The following is a 21,366-nucleotide window of genomic DNA, read 5'->3' as shown; positions in this document are numbered from 1 at the left end:
GCAGTGAGCTAAGAATAATTATCCCCATTTTGCAGACAGAAACAAGCACAGTGAGGTTAAAGGACTTGCCCAGAGCTACAGAGCAAGTCAGTAGAAGACCCAAGATTAGAATTTGAGTTCTACTTTTACTTATCTATTTCCCTTCACAAGTGCCTTTTAAAAAATATACTTCATAAAATGAACTGATAGCATAACCAGAAATATACAGAGCAATATGAGCAAAATGGCAACTCCACTATCCCGTATGTCCTTCAGGCTCACAACTTCAGTGTTATCCTTAATTTCCCTCTTTCCTTCTTCTCTCACACTGATGCTATCACTAGATTCTGTCAGTGTTTCCATATATCTCCAGAATCCACCCATGTCTCTACATCCCCACTGCCAAGACCCTGGCCCAGGCAATTATTATTTTCCACTTCATCCCTCCCTGTTGTGCTTTCCATACTCTCAGCTCAGGCTTCTTCAATCTGCCCAAAATGTTCTCTCTCAAGGCATCTACCTTGCCTGCCACTCTGACGACATCCAGTCCCTCTTCAAATCACTTTTACAGGCTTCCCACGGTCTTCCACATCAAATGCAAACTCCTTGTGCTCACCTTCAATAATCTGCACAATCTAGCTCCTGCCTGCCTCTCTGTTCTCATCTCCTTTCATTCGTCCCTCACCTAGCCCTTTAATTTCCTTCATTCTGGCTTCCAGACCTCCTTTCATGCCTGAAAATTCCTCCCTGATCCAATCTATCATTCTCTATGCCTTTCCTTCTTTAAAGCACACTTCTTCCTAGGGCCTATAAATCCTAGTCCTTTCAGCAGAAGTGCTAATGTGCCTGATTCACAGAGGATACAATTCTGTATACAACTCCCAGATCGGAAAATTAGACCTTTAGCTCAAGTTGTAGAGGCTGATACTTTTAGCTCTAGAAGTCTCCAGTTCAATCCCCGGTCATGACCAAAATGCCAGGTCATCAAGCTAACTAATGATAAACACCAAACATAAATTGAAAGAAATTGTGAAACTCACAAGACGCTAGTCCCACTTCATCATGCAGTCACACTGCTCTTTGTTCCCCTTACTTTGTTTATACGTTGTTTATTTTAGACTGAAAGATCTTTGGGGCAGGTATTCTGTCTTTATACTTGTCTGTCAAGAGTCTAGCACTCTATCAGTGCAACATAATTTTTTTTTTTTTTATACTTCCACAACAAGGAGTAGATGCCTAGGGTGAGATCCTTGCCCCACTGAAGTCTATGGCAAAACTCTCATTGATTTTAATGGTGTCAGAATTTCACCCTTTATGTCCATACCCTATATTATTTACAAATGCCTGTCTGTCCTTCTGTGTTAGCTGAGAAGCTCTTAAGTGATACAAAGCAATGAAATGACATGTAAGTGAACAGCATACTTCACAAAATCAGACACATGTCCAGGAATTTTCCACAACCACAAATAGGTAGAACTCATGGTGGCAAGAAGTTCCTGAGAGAAGTAGTTTAAAAGCAAAGATGGAATTTGGAATATTCCATCCAAATTTGCTTGGGCACCATTTAAGTTTTGGTAAATGCAGCAAGAGTTACTCTTTTGATGCTTGGCAGGTAGAATTATTCATAGGTGATGATCATATTCACATTTAGTAGCAACTTAACAATAGAAAACAGTTCACATTAAAAACACCAATTTGCAGAACTCTGAGTAAAGATTATAGTGATCTGACAGATATTTTACTTCATCATCATAGCCACTGCTGTTTTCAATGGACACTGAACCATGAAGGTGTGAATAAAATGGTGTGTTACTTAGTTAATATCTCATGCACATCAAAGAATGATCTGAAATGGGTTTTCAGAACTTTATTTCATTGATAGGATGTCATTAGTACAAATGACAGGTTTCAGAGTAACAGCCGTGTTAGTCTGTATTCGCAAAAAGAAAAGGAGTACTTGTGGCACCTTAGAGACTAACCAATTTATCTGAGCATGAGCTTTCGTGAGCTACAGCTCACTTCATCGGATGCATACCGTGGAAACTGCAGCAGACTTTATATATACACAGAGAATATGAAACAATACCTCCTCCCACCCCACTGTCCTGCTGGTAATAGCTTATCTAAAGTGATCATCAGGTGGGCCATTTCCAGCACAAATCCAGGTTTTCTCACCCTCCACCCCCCCACACAAATTCACTCTCCTGCTGGTGCTAGCTCATCCAAAGTGACAACTCTTTACATAATCATAATTTGGATTTGTGCAGGAAATAGCCCGACTTGATTATGTAAAGAGTTGTCACTTTGGATGGGCTAGCACCAGCAGGAGAGTGAATTTGTGTGGGGGGGGTGGAGGGTGAGAAAACCTGGATTTGTGCTGGAAATGGCCCACCTGATGATCACTTTAGATAAGCTATTACCAGCAGGACAGTGGGGTGGGAGGAGGTATTGTTTCATATTCTCTGTGTATATATAAAGTCTGCTGCAGTTTCCACGGTATGCATCCGATGAAGTGAGCTGTAGCTCACGAAAGCTCATGCTCAAATAAATTGGTTAGTCTCTAAGGTGCCACAAGTACTCCTTTTCTTATTAGTACAAATAACTGTCTCTTCATCTTTGATCATTTGCTTGCTCTTAACTTAAAAGAGGATTGTAGTCAGCGGTTTTACAGGTTAAAAACAGGTTTACATTTAAACTTGGAAGAAAATGTAAACCTGTAAGTATATTTTGAACACAGAAAATTGCAAAAATGTTAAAGAAAAACAGCTGGAATTTTTTGCCAATTTCCATTTCAATATAACTGAACCTGTTTACTTCATACAATAACTATGTAATTGACTAACTGCTGTATGAAATAAAAGCGCATTAGCCTGGTATGACGGACGAACGACAACCAGAAGGATCCCCCAGTATTAGTCATAAGGAAAGGAATAGACCATGCTCACAGGTAACATAATTTTGATTGATTAATTGGAACAACGCAAGAAAGTTATGGAAGCTGAAGGGCTATAAAAGTCCTGCTTGAGAAAAGAGGAAGGCAGACTGAGTTGGCCCTTGGTCAGAGAAGGCCCTCTGAGGTTAGACAATATTTAAAAATGGCCTTTTCCCCCTTCTGTACTAGCAAAAATAAGCCTTTGAAATCTACATCAAGCGTTTTTGTTTACCCAGTATCGGACCACACTATATAACAGTGAAGAACATTCCACCTAAGTGAAGCTCAATGACATATTACAGCAGTTTTAACCTACTTGAATATTTTTCAGGAGTCGTATGTAGGAAACTCACATTTTCTTGCATATTATATATCCCTTTTTAAGTAGATCACTGCTGCCCCATGCTTCTGGGGACATGGGCAACCTCATCCCAGAGCTTGCTGCTTTGCTAAGATATGCCCCAAAGTTCAGAATGGAGAATTCATTTCAGCAGTGTGGGACAGCAGGTTTTGGTTTCAATCGTGTAATGATCTGAGAGACTTATGGTGTAAATATAAAGGCTAGACTGTGCCTTTGAGGCAAAGCCCAGTGTTAAGGAGATGGAGAGAAACCACACTGTAGTGAAAACCCTAGGCAGAATTTTGGCTGACTCAGTCACAATTCCTTCTGGAGCATGCATGATGCAACAGATCCTCTGCGCCAGCCTTTAAACGGGCTAGTGTGGTACACATTCTCCTCACTCCTTCTTAAGCAAGTTCACTGAATGCTACACAGGGAATTGCAGTTATAGACCCTGCTCTTATTCCATCTCTCCTCTTTGCAGGATCATTCTAGAACCAACTTCACTACCAAACTTGTACAGTCCCTTAACTCCCTAGACTCTGTGGCTAGCCCGCCCGACCAAGCTTAAAATGGGAAGCAAGGAGTCTCCCACTCACTCTACCCTTATGCATCTACGTCAGTGAGTCTTTATAATGAAGTAATTGTCCTTGGGTTGAATGCACTGAATTTAACCAGTTCAGAAAAAAATAAATAATTTATATACTGTATGTGGTACCAAAATATAAATAAATCTTGGATGGTAATTCAAGTTTAATGTGACAAAATTAGCTGTGGAAGAGCATGTAATTTTGAGTAGTTGATTATGAAGGCATGTTTTCCTGCATTTATGATTTATGCAGATCTAAAGCCTAGATCTGTCAGTTCTGCAATATAGACTGTGAAAATACAGGGTTTAGCAGTGAATGTCTATTTTCTGTCTCTTTGAAGGCTTCAGTCTAAAAGCTAATCTGAAGTCACATGCATAGTTAGTAAGTGAGCAATGTAATCAGCTATTGACAGAAATCCTGATAACACGTCCCATCTGAATGACTGTACCTAAGAAAATACAAAGCAAATTCATTAAGTGAGGAGACTTACTATAGTTATAAGCATTCAAGCCATTTACAAAAACTGAACCGTCATACAACTTTCAGAAAGAGTTTCTGCTCAATGAAGTAAGAAAGAAGAACCTGAACAGCACTACTAGGCAAGGCAACTTTAATTGCAGAGAGCCAATGATATAAAAGAAAGAAACCAAAATAATATATACTTTTAAGATAAAAGTATATATTAAGACTACCCTGTGGGTCCGGGGCCAGAATAGACCCACTGCTCCTCCTGCATGTTGTAAGAGGCTACTAAAAGGGGGCTGTGTGGAGAGGGATGCGCTCCGCCAGGTTAGAAATTTGCCCAAGACACACCATATGATGAGCAAGTCAACAATGTCCATACTGGCTTGATCGCAGCCTGGGTTAATAATGACCAACAAAAAGGACCCATGGAAGAGATAACATCACCGTAGCCACATGGAATATAAGGATATTGAGACAAATAGGGAGATTGAAAGAACTCATGTACGAACTGGAACAATATACCTGGCACCTCCTAGGAATATCTAAGGTCAGATAGGGGAACTTTGGAGAGGCACTAACGGAAGAAGGCCATGTACTCTATTACAGTGGAGAGGACAAACATGTCAACTGGGTAGCATTTCTTGTGCATAAAGATATCAAGAATTCAATAGTAGGATGCCACCAACTGTCCAGCAGGCTTATTTCCATCCATCTATAGGCAGTACAATTTAATATCACAGTGGTACAAGTCTACGCCCCTACAACAGACTATGATTATGAGCAAATTGAAGATTTTTACAATCAGCTCCAAGACATCATCGATAAGGTACACAAGAAAGATATCCTGATTGTACAAGGAGATTGGAATGCTAATGTGGGTACTGACGCACAGGCAGATTGGTGAGATTATTGTGGCCCTTTCTGTAATGTCAGCTATAACAATCTGGTTCTTGAAAACACATTAGGAGCACATAAAGCATCCAGACTATCAACATGGCACACACCTAATGGTCCATATCGGAGCTGTGAAATCACTCAAGAACGGAAAGGCTACACGTATTGACAACTTCGCAGCCGAAATGATGAAATTCAGAGGAGGAATAGTAATAGATGTACAAGATCTGCAACAAGATCTGGCAGACCGATGAGTGGCCCTCCATGTGGACACAGTCACTAATCATCACTCTGCCAAAGAAAGGCAACCTGCAATTGTGTCAAAATTACCAGACCATAAGCTTAATTAGCCATCCCAGCAAAATGATGCTGAAAGTCATATTGAACAGGTGGAAGCCACAAGTGGAGAATATCATAGCTGAAGAACAGGCTAGCTTTCGTGCTGGAAGAAGTACCACAGAACAGATTTTCAACCTTTGTGTTCTATGTGAGAAGTTCTTAAAATACCAGCAGGACATCTACCACATCTTTGTTGACTTCAAGAAGGTGTTTGACAGAGTATGGCACAAAGCTCTCTGGGCAACCATAAAGATTACAATGTTGGTTGTAAGCTTATTCTTACCATTGTATGCCAAGGCCAGCCAGTGCAGTTCTCACCAATGGCACAACAGGAGAGTGGTTTCGCACCACTGTTGGGAGTCCAGCAAAGCTGCCTTCTTTCACTCACATTGTTCAACATCTACTTGGAGTGTATAATGACTGAAGCCCTAGAAGATCACATATGCACAGTCAGCATTGGCAGGTGAACAATCTCAAATCTTCAGTTAGCTGATGACATTGATGGCCTGGCAGGCAGTGAAGATGAACTTGCCAACCTGGTAAAATGATTTGATGAAACCTGTGCAAAATATGGCATGGAAATCAGTGCAGAGAAAACCAAGATGATGACAAATAAACATGATGGGATCAGCTCACACATCACTCTCGGTGGACAAGAGCTGGAGACAGTGAAACTGTTCAACTATTTGGGGGCAGTCATCACTGATGAAGGATCCAAGACTGAAATTCGGGCAAGAACTGCGCAAACAGCAGCAGCAGTGGCAAAGATAAAGCCAATTTGGAGGAATAAGAACATCCCCCTGGAATCCAAACTGAAACTGCTGCTCGCATTAGTCATCTCCATTTTTCTGTATGCATGTGAGACATGGACCCTTATGGCAGAACTTGAACAGAAAATATAGGTAGTAGAGATGAGATACTTCCGTAAAATCCTGGGCATTTCCTACTTTGACCACATCACTAATGAAGAGGTCCGCATCATCATCACCCAATGCGCTGGGTCATATGAAGACCTCCGAATGACCACGAAGAAGCACAAGCTGAAGTGGTATGGCCATGTAACAAGATCATCTGGCCTATCCAAGATCATCCTTCAAGGGACAGTACAGGGGAAGAGAAGAAGAGGTAGACAGAAGAAGAGATGGACAGGAATGGACTTTGCGGAGACTCAAGCACTGACACACAATCGTCAGGGGTGGAGACAATTGGTTGATTGCTCATCAATGATGGTGCCCCAATGACCCATGTGGTTATGGGAGTGATGATGATGATGATTGATGATATAGTAAGACAAGCATTTTGGGCCATATCCAATACTAGATCAATACTACATGAAATATTATAGAATCATAGAAATGTAGAGCTGGAAGAGACCTTGAGGGGTCAAGCACAGGCCCCTGTGCTGAGACAGGACCAAGTCAACCTACACCATCTCTGACAGATATTTGTCCAACCTGGTCTTAAAAACCTCCAGGGATGTGGGGATTCCACAACCTCCCTTGGAAGCCCATTCCAGATCTTAACTAACCTTAGTGTTAGAAAGTTTTTTCTTAATATCTAACCTAAACCTTCCCTGCTGCAGATTAAGCCCATTACTTCTTGTACTACCTTCAGTGGACATGGAGAAGAATTGATCACCACCCTCTTTATAACAGCCTTTCACATATTTGAAAATTTTTGTGAGGTCCCCCCAGAGTCTTCTTTTCTCAGGTCTAAACATGCCCAGTTTTTTTAACCTTTCCTCATAGGTGAGGTTTTCTAAACCTTTTATCATTTTGATTGCTTGCCTCTGGACTCTCTTCAATTTATCCTTATCTTTCCTAAAGGGTAGTGCCCCAAATTGGACACAGTACTCCTGCTGAGGCTTCACCAGTGTCAAGCAGAATGGGACAAATACCTCCATGTCTTACATATGACACTCCTGTTAATATACCCCAGAATGATATTCACCTTTTTTGCAATTCCATCACATTGCTGACTCATATTCACTTTGCGATCCACTATAACTCCCAGATCCTTTTCAGCAGTACCACCACCTAGCTAGTTATTCCCCATTTTGTAGTCATGCCTTTGATCTTTCCTCCCTAAATGCAGTACTTTGCACTTTTCTTTATTGAATTTCATCTTGTTGATTTCAGACCAAATTCCGCAATTTGTCAAGTTCATTTTGAATTCTAATCCTGTCCTATGAAGTGCTTGTTCTAGTGACTTTCCAGGTATTGCAGTTAGGCTGACTGGTCTATAATTCTCTAGGTTTTCTTTGTTACCCTTTTCAAAGACAGCTACTATGTTTGACCTTCTCTACTCCCCAGCTATCCTCCATTATGCTTAATCTTAACTTCCTAAATCTGAACTATTTCTTTCTCTCTCTTCATTTTTAATCCTATCAAATACCATTGTTCTGAATGATGTTATTCCATTTGGTGAACTCAGTCTTCCCACAGATCAATTAACCTATTTATCCTTTTTATCATTACAAATACATTTGCTATATCTCCATAGTTTTAGACTCAACAGCCTACTTCTAGACCAGCTGATAGGCTCATCAAATTAATTTACATGTATTTCAAATATGTCTCTCTGTAAAATGCCTTCCCTTCTCACAACACACAAAGGAGAACGGATTGAAAATATTTCCTTCTGATCCATTACTGTGATCAATACTTGGAAAATTTCTAGGCATGAGAGCATTCCTACTTATCCAGAGTATGTTTGTAACCCTGGCAAGTCACAAGCTATGGGACCCTACCATCCGGAACACTAAAGTAGTGTCATCTATTTTATTAAAGGCATAAAATTGTTCTACAAAACAAGTGAAAGTTCTTACTGATGTTCAACTTTTCACTTTGGTTCCTCTGCCCCATGACGTGACTATTTGAGATCTCTTCTCTGACTGGTGTCATAATACCCAATCCCATAAGCAGTTCACCTCCCAACCCTGTGAATAGTTACTCCCACACAGAATGCCATAGACACACACCAGTGTAGGTCCGATTTTCTGTAACTAAGTAACAGCACTGGGCTCATAGGCAGTTCCTGTTCAAAAAGAAGGTAACAGGACACAGTGAGGTCAGGGCAAAGGGTGGGGAAAATATTTTTTTCTGATTAACTTCATTGTGACCCCAGAGCTTCTCTGGAATGTGGAAATAACTGAATTTTGGTAGGAAAAAATCTTACATGTGTAGAAGGATAAAATATAGTGGATATTCACTAAATAATAGTTATAAGACTCCCAACCCGAGCCATACGGTACGCAGCAGTAAACCTCTTCCTACCTAGAGAAGATGCCATTCACAGTCAAACAAATTCCTCATCTTTGCCAGTTTCATGCTCAAATCAGCCCCTTGGGAATTTGACCCATCAGCAGAGAATGTATAACACATGAAGAATTCACTACTGATGACAAATGATTAAACTGAGGGCAATTATTGGCACAGGACGTCACACACATACCAAAAGGACACCTAACAAACCACCAGTCCAAAAGTATTTTCCATCAGAAAAAGATGAGTTTACAATGAGCCTTAAGCCTGGCTGGTGACAGTGAAGGCACGCAGAGGATTCCTATGGCATTTTCTCTGTCAACAACATTTTAGTACAATTCTTGTCATTCAGGCCACAGTCCAATAAATGTCTTTTATCATAGGAGCTGATACACATCTCCTTCTCTGGATAAGGGGGCTACATTTAAAAGGCCCTCTTTGTGAAGAACAATTGGCATAGAATTTTTAATATCTATCTATCTGGTGAAGAGAGACATGTTGTGGCTATTTCTGATCAATCAATCAAGTTCCACAGGCTTAATTGGCAGTGCTTTGGGGGGAAGAGGGGGTCACACGAAACTTTCTCTCTCCTCATTCGCAATCAAATGCAAATGCAAGCAAGTTTAGAAACAGAATTACAATGATTATGATGAGCAAAGAGATTCAAATAAAATAAGAACTGACACAAATCTTTGACCATAAGAGGAAACCAAACATATTTAAGGTTTGAAAGAGTTGGCGCATTTTTCCTCCCTATTCAAATTCTATGAACCTCTGCACTTGCTGTATTCAAGATCAGACTAAAATATTGCAATAAAGGTTCCTCTCACAGTGTTTCTAACCCAGAAGAACTAGAAATCCAGCAAAAACAAAACAAAACAAAAAAAGCACAGCTTATTAAATTAAGGCTCATTCCCACAATAAGAATCTAAACTTCTATCTGCTCTTATCCACACTGAGAAACCAAACTTTCTGAGGAACACACATTATTACAAATTACATAATATTCTGAACAGGCTGCAAAAACAATGGGAATTTTGTACAAATTACTAATTTCACAGATGGCCGGATCCAAACACCGTTGAACATTAGAAAGCAGAATCTGAATCTAAATTTTGCTGATGGCAAATTATATTTTTTATAACGAAGCAAACCCCCAAATCCAGACACCTCTGAATCCTAAGGCATTGGAAATCTGGGAGTGAATTTTTGTGGCTTAGGCCCATTTCTTCTGAAGACTTATAGCAAGAAAATCAAAACATATTACACTACAACCTCAAAAGAAACAAGTCTTTTAAAAGAGGATAGTATGTGGGAATCTTGCTGGTTTGGCAAGTGATGGGCCTCTGACAAAGCCAAAAAGCCTATCACTTGCTCAACTGGTTTGTAGTTCCTGGTATTGCCCTCTCCAGAGACTTTTACTGCCAATGATGAGTCAAAGTATGCTTTAATAGATTCAGTGAATGTTTCACGTGACTTTTTATTGTGATGTATACTTCAAATTTGGTATTAGTTTTTCCCTATGGCCAGGTTCCAAATGCATCTGCAGCTTAATCAAATTGCCTTTGGGAATTTGTTTAATCTCTCCCCTACTATTTGATTATGCTCTTGTGTATTTCTGAAGCTGTTTCTATGTGTTTGGTTAGCGTTATGATGTACTGAAATTCCTTCCTGCTCAGTCTCCGGAAATGCTTCCTAAAAATTTCCTCTTTCTCTCTGGTACCCACTTACTATGATGATAGGTACCTTAGAAACAAAATTATAAATAAAATTAAATAAGGATCGCTTGTGATGCCCATTTCTGAAGCCAGCTGAAAATTTTCCACTGACTTCAACGAGCATTGGATCAGGCCATAATTGCATCAAGTGCATTTTCCCCTGTGGATTGCTAATATAGAACATGCTTCATTTTTAATGTTCCTTCCCCTACCACCCACCCTGCTTTCTTCTCCCCTTTGGGCATATACTCTACATTTAGGATGAGGCTCTCCATATTCTGGCTTCCTAGGGTTTTAGGCACTGAAACCAACTCTTCTATGGCAATTTTGTGTACAACTGATTTGAATCTACATCAGAACTCTGATCTTACAAATCAATTTCATGGCGCTCTTGCTCTCTTTTTTGGGGGGGAGGTGGGGGTTGGGAAAAAAGTTTTTTAAACTCTTTATCTACTTTCTGTTACCTGTCTACGCAGAGGAATGCGCTTAGTCAGCTTGTGCACGGCAGGCTGGCTGCTGAAGTCCGGCTTCTTGGTGGTATTCTTCATGCGACACAGGATGACTGTCAGCACCATACAGGCAATTAAGAAGACCCCTATGCAGTAAATGGCTATCTCCAGGTAGTCTGGGGATGTCTGATACTCTTTTTTTTCATCAGGAGCTAGGTTGGAAGTTTGGAGGAGGAATAATCATGCCACAGAGTTAGCACACACCAAAAACATGTATCAGTACAGTAACTGGAACAACATTAAATTACATGGGGACTTCATGCAGTGACTTCATGAAATACAGAATACTGTTGATCTCCAAAGAATTTGTTTAGAACATCTCATAACCAGTACACTGGTCTCCTTCTCCAGCTGGTTCAAGACAATTTTGAACTGTGTGTGTGTGTGTCTACATATATATATAGTTGTTGGGATAACTCATTTTGCTTCACTGTGAATTCAGTTCTAAAAATTAAAACTACACCTAGGTTTGTTTTCCAGTTCTGACTTTTAAGCCAGGCTCTTGAGGAGGAGAAAATGGGCACATAATTCACTCCAGATGAATAAATAGTTAAGCCAATTTTTTGATAGCAACAAATGACAGATTTAAGTCAAAATAATTCACAAAACCATTGTATTTAACTTTGCTAACCGGCTGAACACACATTTACAGACAAACACTTATTCATTTAGCTGGGCTAAAAGAAATGCTTATAAACTCCTAAACAGAACGTACTTTGGGCATGAGCCTGTGTTGCTTGCGTATCCAAGATTTCCGCTGGGAAATAAGTGCACAAGGAATTCAGGATCCATGAGCCCCTTATAAGAAGTTTGCTTCTTAACTCAGGCTGTTAAATGAGTTGAAGGGAATTAGCTGCCCAACTCCTACTTAATTTCTATTTTAGTTGGGTGCCTAATTCCCTTAGGCTCTTTTGAAGAGTCCAGCCTCAGACTAAAAAAGAATAAATAAACAAACATGATGACTGAATTGCTTTCAATACACTTTAATGATTCTCCTTCAGTCAGACCTACATAATAGTTTTCATACTTTTTTTTTTAACCTCATTAGTGGTAACAGGTCAATAAGATTAGTCCTTATTTGGGGAGGGGCGGGGTGTGTGTGTGTCTTTTTGTAAGTAGCTGCTATTCTTATTGAAACCATTTTGAAGTTATCCTCAAGACGGTTACATATGCGAATACTCTAAATTCATGTTTACCTAGCCTTTATCTGGAATATGCCTCCAAAAAGGCAGCATTCCACAGCAATCAGGGGTCACTCTGCAAGCAGTGCACATCCAAGTTTTCATTTTCTTGTACCTCGTCTTCAGTTAACGTCATATTTCATTCAAGCAAATTGGTTAAAAGATGCTAAACAGTCACTTGCAAAATGCAAACACTGCTAGCAGAAGCAAGCTCAGCATAAGCATTGTCTGACTGCTTAGTGATGAATGAACCATGCAGATGTCAGCTCACTGGGCAAGAGGCGAGTGAGATATAATGGAACTGTTTTGTCCAGTGCATTTTAAAAATAAAGACATAATGGCCAGTAGATATTAAGAACATTTCACTTGTGTCGCACAAACCATAACTACACAATTATGCAAGACACACATGCAGGTAACTGCATCTTTTTCTTAGGATTAAGAATTAATTAATGCTCAAGTACATAATGGCCCAGCACACCTCAGATGACCTAAATTATCTCAAAGGTAACATCAAGGCAGTTACATTATAGCTAACAGTTATACATAAGAAAGTTTGACTAGCATAAAAGTAAACTAAAAGGTTACATTTTCGGACAGCTAAAAATTGTCAGGCAACAAAGCGCATTGATGTTTGTTTCTCCTAAGAAAAAACATCAATCCCCGCATTCTAGGACATGCTTTGCAGTAAAAGCAAATTAACTATTCATTCTCTTAAAACATGCAATGTTGAAAGATGCACAGAACCGATTCCCAAGGTATATCATACACTGCTTCTGTATACATTCTGCTGGCTTTAAAATTAGACCCAATGATTCTCACAAGAGACTTAGGTTATAGGTAAAAGTGAACCCAATCATATTAAATGGCTTAGAGATTTTGATGAAACATACTTTATAATGGCCAAATTAGTTTCAAAATTACCAAGGTAATTTTGAATTTCCTCTTATGGGAAAAGTTTGTGATGATCCGTGTGTTGATTCTCAGTATCTCATTAAGCGCTAAGAAAATATATTTCCTTCAAATTTCTGATGAATGTTTGACGAACGTAAAGATGTTTAAATTAAGCCTGATAGTAGTTCAATTTGTCCTTTACATTTTTTATAGCTGCAGACTAAGTGCAGTTCTGTAAGACATTCACAGACTTATCAAGGTGACTTTCTTTAAAAATAATAATAATTAAGAATTTTGAGGATAATAAAAGCCCCATTTCCGAGACAGAAGCTGTGCTAATTCTGCAGCAATCAACAAAGAAAATAAAAGAGGAAAAACCACTGAAAGAGAGCAGTGTATACCTGGCAGAACTGTCAACCATGCAGTGTGAAAGGATATCCCAATAGAATTACCCGCCAAGCATGTATACTCCCCAGCATCCTCAAAAGTTACATTCCGTATATAGAGAACCTCAATCTCTTTGTCCGTGGTGTTAACACCGGCGGCCTAGAAAAAAAAAGGGAAGCAATAGAAAAGCTAGACATTGTGGGAATTCTTGTGGACAGGGCTATGGAACCACAGGGCTTTGCACTTTGTGAAGTCAGTGGTGTGCAGATCCAAAGTTCCTTCCCCATCCACAAATCCCTCATCCAAAAGGCGTTTACCAACAGGTCCCAGCTCACCTCAGAGAGCAATAAACACCCTTCACCAGACCTAAACTCACCACCTAAACATGCATGCAATCAAATGACATGGAAAAATTAACCCACAACACTTCGTTTTCTTTCTTCTTTTTTTAAGAATAAAAGTAGATTGAAAGAAAAACAGAGAGAAAACAAAGTAGGACAGTATCTGGTACCACTCAGCTACCAGAAAGAATCATGCCATACAAAAATATACACTGAAGAGATGAAACCTAAGAGGCAAATTCTAGCCTCAGCTACACAAACAACTTGTTTGCTGTCTTGAGCAGAATATGGCCCTAAGAAATCTTTATCCATGGCACTGTTTTTAAATATGGCATGTTACATAGTGCTGCCAAGTCTCACCATTTTCAATTATCTAGTCTCATGATGTGCTTTTCTTAAAACCCCATCTCCTAGAATCATTCTATTATGTAAGAATCTCAGCTTCTTCTTTTCCCCTCAGGTTATGTTACTAGCCCAGGATTGTGGAGAAAAGCTAGAAAGCTCTAAAGGTTAATAAAATCAGGAGGCAAACAAAATAGAACCCCAGTAGATATATAAAAATCTCAGCACACATGAACAAATCTCATGATTTTTGATGCCTGAACCATGATATTTGAAAGTTTCTTGTTGACAACACTGATCACGTCACAAGTCATCTGTTGTATAATCGATTATCCAAACTTTGACAAACAGAATTAACTCAGAGAGACTTTTAGCCCTTGGATCCTACAAACTGTTCAATGGGGCAAAGCACTGCACTGACTCTTAGGAGGAAGTAGGTCAGACATATAGAGAACACAATTTTAAAACAAAAATAGAAACTAAATTAAAGTAAATGAAGGAGAGACTGAGCAAAACTTATCCATCATTTCAGGTATAAATTGTCAATATGATGCTGCTTTGTGTTTTATAGTTATTTTGTAAACATGGGGAAAAATCAATCACATGCAATTTATGTGCATGTAATGTAGAAGGTCACAAATGACTAAATATTGTGATAACTTATGTCTTGAGATGTACGTATGTAAATTTTATACATTTGCTGCAGCAAAAATTAGACCTTAATATTATATAATACCACTCTGTATTTTTTATGATGAAATATACGGAATTAACAACAAACCTAAACACAGAGACAGACATCAAATACAAGAGAGAATGAAATTGGTTAAGACAGATCAACTTCAGAAAACACAGAGCACAGACAGAGACTATTGTGAGAATTTTTCCATGGCTGCTGGCGTAACACCAGTTGCATCACCAAAGGAGGATTATAAATATACCAAGGCCAAAGAGTTATCCTACACGCTGCCTGCAGTCTCCCAAAGCACCATTTTTTTTTTCAGCTTCCACACATCCAGCTTTCTTTAAAAAACATTGTTACCTTTTGTAACAGTGAGCCAGGCAGACTGGTTGGCCTCCCCTATATAATTGGAGACCTTACAAATATATTCTCCAGCGTCCGCCTCTGTCACATTGTACAGCGTCAGCACTTCAGCATTGGAACTATTTATCCCCGAATGCTAGAATAGACCAATAACATAGGAGAACAATGTAACTGCTGCCCAATATGGACATTACTCTGTTTATGGTCCCACCACCAACACTGCATGAGAACATACCTTCCATTTAGTGTAAACACCAGTGTCAAAACATTGTTTTCGTTGTTTGGGTTTTTTAATTAGAAGTAACTAAGAGGAGTTGTTAACAGAAGTGGGGGGGGGGAGGAAGAGCACCAGGGCTGGTATACTAGTTCAATGGAATAACATGGCATATAGTTGACCAGCCTGGATGCCAACTGGTTGGATTCTTGGCATCGCCAACCAGTTTGGAAAACTTCATAACAGAGAATTTCCTTAAACGAACTTCCTTAGAACGCCTGCCCAGAAGAATAACCTTGTGCCATTCATATGCCCCATCAAGTTGGTGAAAAATTGACATCTCTGCAGGCTCCACATCCAGAGAACCCAGCACTGCCAACAGTCATTGGCAGCAGATCTCATCATTACTAAGGGCCTTTGAAATGAAGAGGCTCAAGAAATGTGAGAGACAGAGTAGATTCTCTTTGGTTTGCTTTGGATGCTCTCTACAAATAAATAGCATTGATGTTCTTTTAGTGGCTTTTCACTTCTTTGAATAAAACATGCATAAATTATTTTAGAGATGGATTTAAGAAACCATGGAAGAACAACAGACTTTCCTTAAGCTAGCGCAATTAGCATTTAGACTAGCAAATTTCAACATACCATTGCATTTGTAAGATATGTTCTTTTTGTTAAGCTAATCAGTTTGAAAACAGAAGAACTGATCTCAAAACTCTTGGGTTCACACAACATATAGTCCATTCTCCAAAGAGCTGCTTAATGTGCTGAAAAGCCTCACCTTTAGAACTTGAAGATACGGTAATCCATCTGGCCCGTATTTACTGCCATTCTTCTCTATATGTTTTATCCACTGAATATGAGGCTGAGCATCACTGTACACTTTACAGACAAACTCCACGTCACCCCCGACCACTGCGGAGGCATTTGCTGGAAGGCCAGCTTGGAGAATAGGCCTGTGTGGTGATCGTTCTGTGGGGATGGGGAGTGGGAGTGAGAGAGAGAAAAAATAAAGATGCATAAATAAATAAGCAGTGCTGCCAAGAACACTGTTATGAACTCAAGCCAAAAAGCCCTATAAGCCTGTTGGCTGACTCCTCTGAAATAACACTGCAGCCAAAATGTATAACAAAAACTACACTTCAAAGGAGATCACTTGAGTACTACACTTGTAGTTCAAAGAATACCCATTTAGAAGGCGCGCGGGGGGGGGGAGAGAAGCCACATGACAAACTTTTCATTTTTTTCAAGGTTGGGCCACCACCGAATAAGGAAAATACATTTAACTTTACAGTTCAGCATAACAAATGCTTTTGAGTTTTTATTTATTCTACTTAATATAAAACCAGAAAAACACAAAGTTTCATCACTTTATAAAATTAAATAATTATTGCTCTAAAATGAATGAAGTTATTACAGGCATAATAAAAAAGCTTCATAGGCATCAAACTCTTGGTACAAGATGAACAAAAATTAAGTAGGCTTTTGAAACACAGGGAACAAAAGTCAACTTGTATCAACTACAGCATCAGAAAAACCAAAGTTGCTTCCTATTCTAAGTATAGCTTAGGGGAATATGGAATTATCTTCAGTAGCACCATGGGTTATTACTGTCAGTTAACTATTACTTCTACAGTCTGTGAACCTACAAGAGGAGTCAGCAATATGCTACTGTCACTAGCAGAAAGTTGTTGTCAAAATATGTAAAGATTTGGGATGAAATCCTGGTTCCACTGATGTCAGTAGGTGTTTTGCCATTGAGTGCCGCAAAGACAGGATTTCACTCTTGGAGCCTGCTTCTGCATTCTTTTTGTGCACAAAGCCTGATCTTGCACCCACTGGAGTCAATGGTAAAGTTCTCATTGACTTCTGTGACAGGATCAGCCTCCCAAACCTTCCATTGGCTACACTGGGTGGACAAGGAACTCTAGCAAAGCTTAAAACCATTCCACCTGACTATGGTGTCAATTAAAGCTGTTTTAACGACAGCCTTGTCTTAACAACAGCCCTGCACATTGAAATCTCCTAATTATCCATACATCATAATTGACAGGACCAATACATCATTCAACTTCCTCAACTTTGAGCAGTCTAGAAGTGAATTTAGTACACTCTCCATACCCATCCACCCCTTGTCCTTTCTACTGAGATGAACAGGGGTTCCAATTGTGAGGGACATTTCTTGTAACCTGGATACCTATTAGAAATGAGACTAAGACCAGCAACTCACTTCATATAAGTCACTAAATAGCGGTTGGGTGGTAAATATTTACAGTTAATACTGACCTAGATCAAATTTGAACCCATGAATTAGAAGTGAAAGTCACATTGCCAAATCTCCTGAGCCATCCATACCCCCTTCAAAACATTTTATTTAAAAGATAAGAAAAGGATAATGGACTTAAATATTTATAGAGGCAATGTATTATAAGAGCTTAAATGTAATACGCCAAATCAACTGAATTTCAAATCAAGTGTTCTTTCTTAAACATACTAGTTTCCAATAAATTGTTTCACAAGCAAACATTGTGAGTGTAATAGCAAATAATGATGCCCACTGAACAATGGAATCTTTCATACAGTCCAATATATTTGGCATGTTGCAAGCATCTACTGGGAATTTATTCACTGACGCAACACTGGCAGTGTATTACAAAGCAGCAGTCTTGTTTTACTCTTGGAAAAAGTGCATTTGTGTTGCAGTTATTAAATTATTCCATGGCTATCTGTGTTATTTTCTAAGGCCTAGGAACAGCTTACTATTTAATTTGTAAATTGCAGTAGAATGTATAAATTACTATTTTATAGTCCAGGAGAGAATTTATAAAGTTTCTCACCTTATACTAAATAGGGTCTAATTCCACGTTCCCCTGCTCCTTCTTCTAGGTACACAAACAGCAAGCATGATCTCCCTTTAATAGAAACCTTACACCATCTTCCAAAACTTATTACAGCTGCCTTCAGTATAAAATGAAACCTTAGAGAATGTTATTTAAAATGTTTTTTAAAAGTCAGTAGGCCTCATGTTTCATTTCTCCACATCAGGGTTTGATTTCCTTTGTGACCTTACTCTCTGCCCTTAAACAAACCAGAGAATGAGGCCTGAAACATCTTGGAAAAGTTCCTACTATGCCAGCATCAACACACAAAACACGTTTGGTTTATCTCAATAGCCATCAACAATTTAATTTTTTATTGATGACTGTCAACCCCCCTCCCCTCAAAAAAAAAAAAAGGCCAAGTAAAGAAGTAAAAGCAATGTTTATACTCCTGCTCCTAAATTCCTAAAAGAGTCAGGTCAAACAGGGGTAAGGACTTGTGAAATTTCCTCTTGCTATGTCCTGAAATGCATTTCAGTTAAATGCATTAGAAGCAAATTAAAGTTTGCACACTGGGATATAAACTGCTGATCAGTATTTGTTCAACTCCTGTTCATTTGCTTCCACTGGACAGGCAGACTGCACAGGTTTAGAACTGATCTCTATGATTCAGACCTTTCGCAGTTTACTCTTAATCCCTGATCCTGCCACTTGTTTCACACTATGCCTGGAGCCTTGCTGAAGTCAGGCTACATCATATGAAGTCACTGGGGCTCTGTATAAATCCTGGAGTCTGTGTTCATTAAATAAGGTGCAAGATCAGGGCATTAGATAATTACTTGATGTGAAACAGAGTATTTATTAACACAGGGAAAAGAAAAACTATGGAAAAATTAGTAAAATTGAAAAACTGTGACCATGTTGCTGACTATATTTCTGTGTAAGATATTTTTGGTCTCCATTAGAGTGCTAACATTTCATATGCTGTTTCTATGCAATGTGCAAAAACTAATCAAAGAGACTGTGGATCTTTATATGCTATCTCAGATCTTGTATATGAATTCCAGGTCAATATGTACATTTAAAACCTAAGCCTTACATTAGTATGCAGCTATCCCCTTGTTGACAGTTGGCTGCTCTAATATCATGAGGCTATGAAATCTGCTCAATAAAGATAGACAAAAGAGTTGAAAGTTCTCTCTTAAAAATATCCCTCAAAGTTAACAGAAACTAATTCTGAAATAAAGAGCTTGTCTTATGGATACTTAAGAAAGTAGATTTATTTTGTATCATCTAACAATTGTAGCTAAGCATTGTAGATAAACTAAATTATGGAGGATATATACATTTTTGATAATTTCACTCAAAATACTAAATATTTTGATAAAAACAACTTGGTCCCAACTGTCCTCTCAGTTATACTAGCTTTAGACTGCTGTCATTCCATTGATTTCAGTATACTTCCTCCTTTTACACCAGTGTGATAGAAAGGTGAATCAGGCCTTTGGGAAATAAATCTTTGCTAATTGACCATTTAAATTTTATTGCTTTCCATTTCCAGTGCTAACATATATGTTTGCCCAAAAACAGGTCAACATCATCGGCTATAACATGGGGGGAAGCCCTAGAGAGTAGAAAGATGTCCAAGTGTTTTCAGGCATACTGAACACTGTATTTCTAACACCATAAAAGTTACTAGGCATTTGTTTTATTCCAACACATTAACTCAAACCCTCAGATATTTAATTACTGAACAAAATTCAGGTCTACGAGGTATTTCAAAGATCAATTCTGCTTTCTTAACTTTTTTTTTAGTAACTCACATTACATGGCTTTGAAATAATAAAATATATTTTTCTCTAAAATGAGCTGGAACTAGCAAAGTCCAATGCTATAAAAATATAAATTTGAGCAAGAGCATGTTAAATTTTACTTTCCTTCTAATTCCTCTTGAAGTCAACCACTGTAATATTTTACAAACAGAAAGCATGGCTCATTGTCAGTAACTCAAGGAAATGTGGAGATAAGTAACTCAGAGTTAAAAACAACAACAAAAGAACAGCCTATTCCCCTTCCAGAGAAGTAGGTTTCTGGTCAATATCTAAAGAGTCAATCATTCACTAGAGTTCAATCACTTCCTTTACAAGAGGCAGAGCCACAGTGATCATCAGTGTAGGTAATGCCTTATTTCAAATTTAAGATATCTAAATTACATACCAATATACAAATATGTTCAGGATTTGTTTGCCCAATTTTTGGATTGCCTAAATAGAAGGGAATAACAGAATCGACATCTGAAATAGAGATTGTAAACAATTTGCAAACAAAGAAAAATCCCCACCAATTTATAAGAAATGGACATATTTTAATGGATGCATTATTGAAACTATTAACATTAAAGCATCAGGCCAGATTGCCTTCCTCCAGCAGAAAAATCTGCAGAAGGGAGCCAGGAAGTTCAGAAAAGTCCATGAGATTGACCTCATGGAGTTTCCTGCAGAGCATCACTTTAGAAGACAGTTGGTTGAGAAATGAGACCTCCCAGACTCTGCAGAACCTGAGGCTCTAGGCGAACAGGGTGGGGAAGAAAGCACGCGGGAATTCTTCTCTCCACAGAGAAACAGATACAGGATCTGCCCCTTCAGATGACTGTGCTGGACCCTCTTCCTTTCCTGGACATGCAATCAAGAGAGTGCCTCTGCAGCTTCTCAGCAGCAGCTATTGAGATGATTCTGCAAGAGTGAGTGACACTCAAGGCTCCCGCCATTATCAGCACTATTATGTAAGCACCTTTATTTTCAGTAAGATCAGTCACCCATTAAATGTGTCTTGCTAATTACAAGTTGCAGAAGAGCATTAGTTCACTGCCTTTTCAAGGATCTCCCTAAACTCATGTTTGGTCTTGCATTCATTAGTCTTCTTTCATTTTCCAACCTTGTAACAAACATGCTATTTATTGCCAACTTAGATGGGGTTTTTGTCATGTGGACACTTGTTTCCTCTGATCATTTTAATTCTCTATTGCTATAGTTTATAATATTAATTCTGATTAACAGTTCATTTTCCGAAGCTAGTTGCCTACCTTCTGCACTCAAAGCTGACATTAGAAAGCTT

At 38.8% G+C, this 21,366-nt stretch overlaps 1 protein-coding gene across 10 annotated transcripts in view; it reads right to left on the bottom strand.

Moving 5' to 3' along the window:
- Window positions 1-21,366, bottom strand: part of FGFR2 (fibroblast growth factor receptor 2) — a 123,328-nt gene that overhangs the window by 19,292 nt on the left and 82,670 nt on the right. For 4 of the 10 annotated variants that reach the window (XM_075131045.1, XM_075131050.1, XM_048858097.2 and 1 more), the window contains 3 exons: window positions 16,215-16,405; window positions 13,506-13,650; window positions 10,979-11,181 (listed from right to left, as the gene is read on the bottom strand). In XM_075131045.1, coding sequence (XP_074987146.1) covers window positions 10,979-11,181; window positions 13,506-13,650; window positions 16,215-16,405 — 539 coding nt within the window. Of the gene's footprint in view, window positions 1-10,978; window positions 11,182-13,505; window positions 13,651-15,216; window positions 15,356-16,214; window positions 16,406-21,366 lie in introns of all 10 variants that reach the window. The other 6 variants (XM_075131047.1, XM_075131052.1, XM_075131046.1 and 3 more) reach the window with 4 other exon arrangements.

This window comes from Caretta caretta, chromosome 7 (assembly GCF_965140235.1).
Source record: "Caretta caretta isolate rCarCar2 chromosome 7, rCarCar1.hap1, whole genome shotgun sequence".
Classification (NCBI taxonomy): domain Eukaryota; kingdom Metazoa; phylum Chordata; order Testudines; family Cheloniidae; genus Caretta; species Caretta caretta.
Note: the sequence above shows the minus strand (reverse complement) of the source record. Positions and strands in the feature narration are given on the sequence as shown.